The following is an 11,817-nucleotide window of genomic DNA, read 5'->3' as shown; positions in this document are numbered from 1 at the left end:
ACCGTGTGGTTGTTGGATGTTTAGCGTTCGTCTGTGTGTTGGAAGCTGGACGACCGTAGCAAATATGGGTAAAAATAAGAGCCACCTGTGTGCTGGAAGTTGGACGGTCGTAGTACATGTGGGTGACAATAGATTTATTTCATGTTAAGATGATTTATGTTCTTTAATTTGTTTAAAGTGCTTTCCTGCTAACAGAAACAATTTGTATTAAATAGTATCTGCAATTTTGTAGTAGAAGAACAAAATAAATAAACTGAAAAAAGATAAAAAATGAATGAAAGTAAAACCAGAGGGGCCTTCAGCCATGGGAAGGGGGAGGCATCGTGGCCAGGTCTCTGGGTTCGACTCCTGCCCACAACGTCTCCACCAGCCTGAAGTAGACACTCCATTTCCCACAAACGAAAGAAAAAAAGGTGACCAGTCCGTAAAATAAGTCCTGGAGCAAAAAATAAGAAAAAAGGTAAGCCGGCCACCCGCAATAAACGGGAAATCCGGGTTCAAGTCCCGGTGGAGAACAAATTTTCATTGTTATCATTCCATTATACAACGGATGGTTGTTCATCTTCACAACTGTGAATGTATTTCATGCATTTCATAACGACTGTTCTTCGTCACAGCGCCTATTATTTGTAAGATCTCCCTCACCTTAACCTGTGGGGGTGGGATTTAAATCTCTTATTAGAAGGTGTGTAACATTTTTATGTGTCATTATACGGATGTAGGCTTTCTGTACATACCGCATTTGATGTGTTTTCTGGAAGATCTGAGTTCCAGATACCCTTTAAATGTCAGATATTTTTTGTTTACTTATCATTATATTTTGTACTGTTTACTTTTAAGCATTTACAAAGTATCGTTACGCCCTCCTTGGTGCTTTGTATTCCTGGAGCTTTGTTGCATTATTTTGTGTGTTGCACCTCTCCTCTGATTTATTTTGGTATCTTTCAATGGTACTAGTTCCATTACCTGATCCTGTGAGAGCTTGTACTCGTGTCATATGCCATGACAGCCTTTTCCTTTACTTAAAAAAATGAACAACTTTGGAATTTCATACATTTTATTGTATATCGCTAAACAGTATGGTTCACACTTTTTGTCAATACAGCATTCTGCATAATTTTGATTTTGTGTAATTGGTTTATATACCTTACGCATATTATTTTAAATTAATGCTTTATTATTGATATTTGACGTCAATGTAAAAATTGTTTTGTGGCATATTATTTAACTTTCTTGCTTTCTATACCTTTCTGAAAGTTATGGATTATATTCAACAATTTCTATGTAAATAAATTAAAATTTATCATCCTGTTTCCGCCGATGTGCAGCACCACCTATGCAGGCTTCACCGCCCTCTGGTGGCGTAAATTGTCTACATGGTGTAGTTTTGAAATTAGTCTGCCATGACAACTGTATAAGTTACAACGTGTCTTTATGCGTACTTCCTGTGAGTTTTATTTTGGTTTCCAGACTATCTGATGATAGGTATCTCCCGAAACGCATCAAGTAAAGGCATTGGTTTTTCATCCAGTGGCAGTTCATTTAGCTACCAATTCAGCAATTTTGCAGCACTCATATTAATTTGCAGTATGATCGCATTCTTCCTGCGTGACTTCATGTCACATTTACAGTTTTTTATTTGCTCTATTCAAATATTCCATAATACTTGCTTTCATGTGGGTAATGTCGAGGAGTGGTGTATTGTCTACCAATCCATTACTACCCTAAAATACCAACTGTTGAGCTCACTCCCATGGTCGGTTGGAAGTTTGTCTGGGCGGCTATTCGTCCCTGTCTTCAGCAATTGTTCAACGCACGAGAATTTGTAATATGTATGTATAGCCATAAATATATACCTGAAACCTTTGTTTGCTCTTGCATATTGACTCATATCCACATCTGCCTGCCGCAAATCATCCAAACCATGTGTAATAACACGCTTGCATATTGATGTTCTTTTTCTTTTTGTGCTGGTTTATGGAGCTCTTTGATGACCATGTCCATAATGATTCAATAATGCATCTTTCTTGAAGCTCTGAAATGACTGATACGATGTCCTTCTCGTGAACGGCAAACAATAATCTGAGCAGCTGTAACCGTTCTATGTTTTTGTTAGGTTCAATGCTTCAAATGGCTCTGAGCACTATGGGACTTAACATCTGTGGTTATCAGTCCCCTAGAACGCAGAACTACTTAACCCTAACGAACCTAAGGACATCACACACATCCATGCTCGAGGCGGGATTCGAACCTGCGACGATAGAAGTCGCGCGGTTCCGGACTGAGCGCCTAGAACCGCTAGACCAACGCGGCCGGCTTTTTGTTAGGGTCGTCATAGTGTATGTGCTCCAACGGTCGATTGTTATTCTGTTATGCTGGAGGTCGATACCTTTGCCCACACCATTTTCAATTTATAATTCACGTCTAATAATATTCACATTTTTCTTTCTTCTATCTGTTCGTCCATATCTTCCTCCTCCTCCTCCTCCTCTTCTTCTTCTTCTTCTTCTTCTTCTGCCTCCATTCCTCGTGTCTAAGACCCATTTAAGAATTTCACTTACTGGCCTAAACGCCTCAAAGGGAATAATCTCGCTACAACTTCCCTAATTTTAGCATTCGTAACTTACGACGAATAGCCTTCCATACCGATGACTTTTTCGTTTTGCTAACAATACTGCTGCTTACTAAACCAGCTTCAAGATGATGCACAACTAATTTGCACATGTATGTTAATCTACAGGGTTTTCTTTTCGTATGTATAAAATTCGTTCAGTCTCATCAGTATTTACCTTCACTCTACTGATTAACCATAGAATCGTTCTAGTGCTTTCTTCCTGTGCATTTCTTTCCCCAATATTCACAGAAGGAGTTCTTCATATCTTCCAATTTTGCTTCAGTTTCATTGTTCTTTACAGTTATCGTTTGCCATCTCCTTCTCTCCCTTCCTCCTCCTCCTCCTCCTTGTCCATGCTTGCATTTCAGTATGTTGTATAAGAGTTTTGGTGATATTTTCAGTAGAGCTTTCAAGAGTTTCAATTTTTGTAACAACGTATAGGTAGATGTTGGTCTGCGTATCACACCATCGAGATGAGTGCATGACATTCTTCTGAACCTATCCATAGCAAACAGTACACTGATGCAATAATGTATAGCTACACCTACTTTTAAACAAAAACTCCTGGGAATTTCTTCTGTATCGGCCATAATTCAGTTTCGTAGTTTTATCAATAACTAAACACATAACAAATTGCATCATCTTGGTTCCGAGAGTTCCAGAACCGGTACAGATAACTGGAATAGAGATCAACGTAAACATCTTTTTCGCCATTCTAATTGCTCATGAAAACCACACACTGCATGTTGTACCACCATATAGCGAGACTTTCAGTGGAGGTGGTCCAAATTTCTGTACACCCGGGACCTCTAATAACCAGTAATATATCCTTCAGCATTGATGCATGCCTGTGTTCATCGTGGCATACTATCCACAAGTTCATCAAGGCACTGTTGGTCCAGATTGTCCCACTCCTCAACGGCGATTCGGCGTAGATCCCTCAGAGTGGTGGTGGCTCACGTCGTCCATAAACAGCCCTTTTCAGTCTATTCCAGGCACTTTAGAAAGGGTTCACGTCTTAGGAACATGCCGACCACTCTAGTGGAGCGTTATTGTTATCCTGAAGGAAGTCATTCACAAGATGTGCTCTATGGGGGCGCAAATTGTCGTCCATGAAGACGAATGCTTCGCCAATATGCTGCCGATATGGTTGTACTATCGGTCGGAGGATGGCTTTCACGTATCGTACAGCCGTTACGGCGCCTTCCATGACCACCAGCGGCGTTCGTCGGCCCCAAATGACGCTACCGCGAAACAGCAGGGGACCTCCGCCTTGCTACACTCGCTGGACGGTGTGTCTAAGCCAAGGCGTTCAGCCTGACTGGGTTGCCTCCAAACGCCGTCTCCGATGATAATATGGCTGAAGGCATATGCGACACTCATCGGTGAAGAGAACGTGATGCCAATGCTGAGCGGTCCATCCGGCATGTTGTTTTGGCCCGTCTCTATCGCGCTGCATGGTGTCGTGGTTGCAAAGATGGACCTCACCGTAGACGTCGGGAGTGAAGTTGCTAATCAGGCGGCTTTTTACGCACAGTTTAAGTCGCAAAACGACGTCCTGTGGCTGCACGAAAATGATTATTCAACATGGTGGCGTTGCTGTCTGTTTCCTCCGAGCCATAATCCATAGGTAGCGGTCATCCACTGCAGTAATAGCGACGCACGGCAGCGACAGTTCCTGTCATTCTGTATCTCCTTCATGTCCGAACAAAATCGCTTTGGTTCACTCCGAGACGCCTGGACCTTTCCCTTTTTGAGAGCCCTTCCTGGCACAAAGTAACAATGTGGACGCGATTGACCCGCGGTATTGACCGTCTAGGCTTCGTTGAACTACAGACAAGACGAACCATGTACCTCCTTCCGGGCTGTCGAGCCCTCTCCGTGTTATAGGCGCTACTCATGTGTGGTTGTTTACATCTTTGGGTCGATTTAGTGACATCTCTGAACAGTCAAAGGGACTGTGTTTGTGATACAATATTCACAGTCAACGTCTATCCTCAGGTGTTCTGGGAACCAGGGTGATGCAAAAATTTTTTTGTTTTTTGATGTGTGTAGGAAGCCGTATGGGAGTCACTCCAACAATCCTCCCATATGGTGAAGAACTCATTGAATGACATTTTGGTTTGTAGTGTGGCTTGGTAAATATGCTTTAAATTCAGGCTGACTTATTTGAAAGCATTATCCCCCATCAACAGCATTGGAATCCTTCAGTATGTCTGACTCACATAAAAGACATTAACTTTCATATGATGGCAAAAGTAGAAATATTGCTAGATCTCATCCTGGTTCTCCATTGAAACGTTATCAGTTCTGAATACGCTGTTTGGTTTTACTTTTTCAAGTGGCGGAATATCACTGCTTTCACTGAACGTCTGGTATGTTACTCCCTCGATGCTGTGCGGAATTACCTGCAGATGCTGATATTTGGACTGAAATAACGTTTTTGAAGAATACATATACATGTTCGAAGTGGATCCTTCCCCCCCCCCCCTCCCCCCCCCCCAGGGTGTGTGAGCGGTGACAGTACAAGATTAGTCTTCCCACAGGCGGAGGGCCTGATAGTTAAATCGCATTTGTTATTGGGAATGATTGACCTTCCTTCTCCTCGGTGTCAACATCACTGTGGAACCAGCTGGTTACTGTGAAGTCCTTGTATGAGAACGTCTCATTCACTCTGCCATGGCGAATACTACAGGTTTACATTAGCATGCAGTGGATTTTATAGAGAGAAAAGAAAAACACATATTGCTCTTACACTTTTATTCATTTATAATTCCTATACATGCTTAAGTATGCTTGTAATACAGTGCTCACAGCATGCATGGCTGGTTCACACATATGCCCATGTATTAATGCACAACGTTAATCATACAGGTGAACAGTTATTTTCTCCGACAGATTAAGAGTTTGGTGCGCCAACTCCATCAAATTATTCCACAGTTTCTCGTCGAATCTATACATGTGTGATTGTAAGCTTAGCCACCAGTCCAGAACATGCAGAATTGCGTAAGTAGCATACATTAAGTTTATAAATGTCTGCTGCTATAGATGAGTGCTCTCCTTTTCGGTAGAAATCTTGATCATGCAAGGGAAGTCCCATAAGGAAACTCTATGGTTATTTCATCTAAGGATATTATGACTTTGGATACGCTATATCAAGGAATTTTTGAAAACCAGCACTGGGTAGAACTCGCGATCGAAGATCACCCCAATACTAACACGTTTGTTGTCCTTGATATTTTAGCTGTAGGTGGTGTTATATAACATAACTCTAACATCCGGTGGCTTCGCCTCACCTGTGGGAAGATGAAGAAATATGTTAGATACACATATGTGTGGTCACACTCTTTTAGTAAATTTCCACCGCCACTAAAACTTACTTGCCATTTGCTTCAAGATGAAGAGATAAACTGTGACTCACGGTTTGATATCTTCACTCTAAGAGGTCTTACTCGACTGATATAGTGCTATTCTAAACCGCCGTTAATATATTGTATATGCAGCAGTGTATTAAACATTAAAAAGGAAAAAGCTGTATGTAATCATCTTTCGTTTCAGGTGTGCAAAAAGCAGTGTGCAGAGAGCTCCACAGTCAGCTTATCCACTGATACAATGAATAATATCATGGCAATAGATGCCAAATGCGATAAGAAGTGAGCAGTGGTATTAGCCATTAATTTAAATGCAAGCGACGATTGCATACTGCAACTCCTCAGCACAGAAGCATCTTTCAACACTGTGCAGTCTACAGCCATTCTACAGCCGTTATAAACATATTTTTGAACAAATTATAATAGAATACTTGACGACGGTGCAACTAGAAGAGTCTGGATCCGACAAGATGGAGAGTGTTACGCATATTACATTCTGAAATAGCTTAAATCTATAAGAGGGGGCAAGGTGATTCCTGAAATGTATAAAAAAAATCTTATGGATGGATGCTATAATTTGAATGCAACAGATGACTATCTATTTCCTAGAGAATTACTCATAAATTTCCCAAGCTACCACTAGTGTTTCAGACTGACGAGTTTATTTCCAATTATGACTATTGTGATAAACTTTTTCAGTTGAATGGAGACTGTGATGCTTTTAGTCCACCTCCTATGAAACTTTGTTGAGAACATTGTAAAAAAGGGATGTAATAAAAATAAATGGTTTTTTAATATGTCTTCTTATTTTTTTCATATTAAATGTGAGCCTGATTCAGCACAACCAGTTTTAATAATAGCCATTCTCTTTGTCTGTTCACAGGTACCATACTAACTGTGCTAAACCAGCAGCGTGTCTTTAAGCACTTTGAATAAGATGCAAATCATGTATAGAGACGGTGGGCCATGTTTACTCCAGAGGGTGAGGTGCGACTACCCACAGCCAGCAGTCTGCCTGCCTGCATTGGGCACTGCTGGTCAGTCCATTAGCCACCTGGCGCTGTGACATGACCCATCATTCCGCCCTCTCCCCCTTCGTCTTAGCCGAGTACAGTGTGAGCCAACAAAGTAAATAGCTAACCCATCCCAATGTTATTTATTATAATGTTATAGTGTCAAAGTAGGAAGATAGTATATTTTGGTGCAATGTGACATTAATTACTAGATTCTGTATTTTTGTGAAGGACCGTTATCTAATGTAATATTAGAGTAAAAAAGTGTATTTTGGTGCATTGTGGAGTCAAGTTCCGTATTTACAACTATACTCCTTGAAAAATCGCTAAAAGGCTTTGAGGTGAATTAGTGTGCTGAGGTGGTGGAGTCGCTGGAGCGAGGTGCAGACTATGAATGACAGTCTCAGGATGCTGGAGTCACTAAAGGAGGTGGTGGTGTGGTGGGAGGACGCTGGAACAGCGGGGGAGGGAAGACGACATTTGAGGGTCTAAGTTGCCTTCTTCGTGATGGCAGTTGTTACTTGACGCTAAAAGCATTCAGACGTAAGGGTAAACGTGAACAGTGACATACTGCCTATAAATTGCAGTAATTATAACGACAGTTAAAGGCCATGAATTTTAATTATAATGACTGTTACTGCCCGTTAATCATGTCCTAAATAAGTAAAACAAGAGTCCAAGCAAGTGGCATGCTTACATAAGGGTAATTAGAAAGTGGCCAGTTTGTTTACATAACAAGAACAATGGCACCCTCTGCTCTAAAACTGTTACAGCCCCTTCTCCCCCTCTATTTTAGTTAGCTCTTAAATGTATTCTAAAACGAAGCATAGGCCATGTTTACCATGCGGTAGCTTAACTTAGTAAACAACTAACATGACAAAGAGGTTAGTTCATGGTTATGAAGAGGAGTGCTTACTGAAGGTTATGGATAATATTTTCAACGGTGACAAGGAGGTAAGTTATTTGTCTTTCAGTGACTCAGATTGTGAAGAACTGCAAGCAGCAGTTCAAAGTGCCCTTGGTTATAGGATGTAATGGGTTACGTAGACCTGCAAAACGAGATGACAGCTCTTGTTATTATCATGTGACGCACAGTAACGGAGTATAGTAAGATGTTTTTTTCTTATTGATATGTGTATATTCAATTCCTTCATCGCGTATCGCAAGATCATCGGCAAGAAAAAAAATCTGCTACATCTCCTTCAATAGTAACTTTGCGCAGTAACTGCCAGAGGGTGCACAGCTACGTGAGTTCTTTGTTCACAGGCGACCGTCAACGACCACTTTAAGACACCTATGGCAATTGAGCTGATTTCCCGACTCACATATCCTCCAGATGAGAAGGTAAAAAGTCACTGAAAAGGTGTGTATGTGTTACTTAGGAGGAAAAAGAAGCGAACGTGCATGAGAGTGAAAAATGCGCAGTGTTGCGCTACGTTTAGGATACTCAGCACTCAGACTCACTGGTATGTATTAAATCTGACTATGGAGAGCCAGTAGGCTAATTAAATATGATCTCATTGAGTAACGCCTGTGTGCTTTATGTCTGCAAACATCCATCTATTTGACCATGTCACAACCTTCATACACCTAGTTCATAAGGTCGCAGCCAGATGCAGTATGTTCATCTCTCAGTAACCTGCGTGATAAATCAAATGAGTATCATTTAAACGTAAATGCAACAGAAAGCCTCACTTGTATAGTATTCTAGCTTTGTCATCTTCAGTGAACTTGAGGAACGATTGGAGGACCTTTTGAATGAAATGAACTCTTTGACGAGCACAAAATATGGCCTGAGAGTAAGCCAAAGAAAGATGCCCGCCCAGTTAGCCGTGCGATCTAACGCACGGCTTTCGGGATTGGGAAGGAGCGCCTGGTCCCTGGCACAGATACGCCCGGCGGACTTGTGTCGAGGTCCGGTGAGCCGGCCAGTCTGTGGATAGTTTAAGGCGGTTTTCCATCTGCCTCTACGAATTTGGGCTGGTTCACCTTATTCCGTCCCAGCAACACTATGTTGGCATTTGGAGTTTGCTGCACAGACAAGTTCTCCACTTGCACGTACACCACCATTACTCTACCATGCAAACATAGGAGCTACACTCGTCTGGTGTGAGACGTTCCCTGCATTTCTTGTGGGACAGGGGGGGGGGGGGGGGAGGGGGAGCACCGGGGCTGAACCGCACAATAACCCTGAAAGAGTGGTTCCGTGTGGGGCGATTGGGGGGGGGGGGGTGGGGGGGGGTGAAGGGACTGCTGTAATCGTCGTGTGGTTGTGGACCACTGCGGCTGCGGCCGGGACGGAGCCTCTCCGTCGTTTCTGTTTCCCCAGATAACATAAAATACAACGCAGTACAAGCCAAAGAAAGGCGAAAATAGTGAGTCATAATATGTGAGAGGTTCCTAACAAAGTTAACATCGAACTTTAGGGCAACGATGTAAGGGAAGTGAAGCAATGCTGTTACCTTGGTGTCGAAATAAACCATGATAGACGAAGCAAGAAGGATATACGCTGAGGTGATGAAAGTCGTGGAATAGCGATACGCACACATAGAGATGGCGGTTGTATCGCGTAGACAAGGTACAAAGTGCGTATACAGAGAAGTCATTTTTATGCAGGTGTTTCGTGTGAAAAGGTTTCCAGTGTTGTTCTCTACAGTGGGTACTCTACAGGAATTAACAGACTATGAACGCAGAACCTTAGTTGGAGCTAGGCTCGTGGGACACACCATTTCGAAAATCGTTATGAAATGCAGTATTCCCATGACGTTCTCTTCCCGCCAGTGGATCCAACTTCGAACATAGACCACATCTCCGGACGTAGCGCCTGACTGATCCACCGTCGAGCCCAATCCCACGTGTGATGTGTTGTGGATCCGCATCCCGACATAGCTCCGGATATAATGCTCAGCGAAGCCACCTTCAAATCCTGTTCCAGCCGTGGTATATTGTGAATCCACATCCCAACATCACTCCTGAATAACTCTTGGCGGATCCACACCTCAACGCTAACTCGGGTCAACTATGAGACCTGGGAGCCATCCGCGTCCCATACACAGTTACAGACATACAGAAACGTGCTGCAACTGTAGAATATGCGGTTGGAGGCGACTGGTTGCATTCGAGTACAGTGCTATACTATGCCGCTCGACAAGAAAAATAGTGCAATTGCGTTAGGTATTGGCAGCTATACTACATTTACAAGCAATTTTGTAACATTGAACGGTAGGTGATGTCGTGCTCACATGGATAGATGTGACATAAGATCGATAAATTACGGAAAATACGTATAAATTGAGGGAAAATGCGGTGAAATTGAGGAAGTTCTTGCATGTCTTCTGATTGGTGCAGAACTATTTTTGTACATGGGAACGAGTATACGACAGCAAGAGGAATACGGGAAATCATTGAGATGAAACACCAGGAACCGGGGAAACAGTCTTTTATTTTTCGTCGAGGCAACGTTATACTGTATGTCTGTTGAGGTAATAGTGACACGCGCGAGTTGACTGCTGTCTTTGATGCTTTCCTGAAAAAAAAAAAAAAAATAACCATGTGCCTCTAAAGTTACTTGCATATGCGTTAAAGGATTAAGAGAGTGGATGGAGTGATCAGTTGAGGTGAATTTGTAATGAGGTAGAATTTAATGGTACACTGACGATGCATTCTAGAGAGAGAGGGGCAAGTCGCTGTGAGTCATTTGACCATTTTTTCCGTTCTTCTGTCGGGAAGCATCAGTTGTGTGATATAACCTGCGTTCGACTCGCATACAACTGTGTGTTCTGTATGTGGCTTAGAGCACTGTGTACTTGCGATCGTTAACAGCTGACCTCTCTGTCATCAGAGGACTTCCATCCTGTTCCGACACATTCCTCTACACTAACGAAGATTTATACGACGTACTCCAACACCTGCCGCATCTTGGACATAAAATCGAGTCCTCAATTTAATAACTGCCGTGATTCTCAGTTAGCGACAGGTGTTTGTGAGGCACTAGAATCCCTGTGTATGCATTTGCTAGACAGATCTCCTGTTTACGGAGTCAATGGCGGGATGACTGGTAATTTCACATGTGAAACACCGCTGCTATGGGTTTGTCCGTCACTAACGATCACTTTATATAGGGCTGATGCGAACACAGTATAATTTCGGAACCGTCGTCGGATGTGAATAGTGGGGAGCTATACACCTCTGGAAATCTCTATTCTACGTTTATCAGAATGAATCGATGTTTTAAGGAAGTAGTTTTTCATATTACAGATTATCACCATAGTTTATCGTAGAGAAACCTGCAAGGAGTATGTAGGTCATGGGCTGGAAATATTTCTTACATTGGGATAGTAACAGTATTGATTTCCATACGACTAACAGATCAGAAACTGAAACGATCTAACATTATAGCGTGTTTTAAGTGTAGAACATTGTAGCCTTAGGAGTGCATGTGGTTATGTTCTCCCTTACCAGTGCCTTCTTGGTACTGGCCCGAGACACTAGAGCAATACTTTAGAATTGATAGAGTAGTTGATTTACGTAAAGCGCAAAAAACACTGTCCTTTTGGAGCTCCCTCATGCATGAAAACTACCCATTTCTTGTTCTTAACCATCTGTTATCTCATCACAACAGTTTCATATCTACCGTACTTTGATAAGTGGGTTAACATCCTCGACATCTGGAGAAAGCTTGTGCTCTTGGATGGGTGCGGGATAGCAGATACAGCCTCGGTTCGCACTGTTCCTAAGCGGAACGTGGAATGTAGCGGTCTACTTCTGGTCAGCTGCAGGGAGTGATGGTCAAAGACAATGTGAGGAGATCCTTATGTCT

General features: G+C 42.4%; 1 protein-coding gene across 1 annotated transcript in view; it reads right to left on the bottom strand.

Annotated features, from left to right (window-relative positions):
- Nucleotides 1-2,434: 2,434 nt before the first annotated feature.
- The window catches only part of LOC126336018 (uncharacterized), a 109,897-nt gene continuing 100,514 nt past the window's right edge, over nt 2,435-11,817 (bottom strand). The window contains exon 2 of the mRNA XM_049999496.1: nt 2,435-2,533. Coding sequence (XP_049855453.1) covers nt 2,435-2,533 — 99 coding nt within the window. The remainder of the gene's footprint in view (nt 2,534-11,817) is intronic.

Source organism: Schistocerca gregaria, chromosome 2, assembly GCF_023897955.1.
Source record: "Schistocerca gregaria isolate iqSchGreg1 chromosome 2, iqSchGreg1.2, whole genome shotgun sequence".
NCBI lineage: Eukaryota > Metazoa > Arthropoda > Insecta > Orthoptera > Acrididae > Schistocerca > Schistocerca gregaria.
Note: the sequence above shows the minus strand (reverse complement) of the source record. Positions and strands in the feature narration are given on the sequence as shown.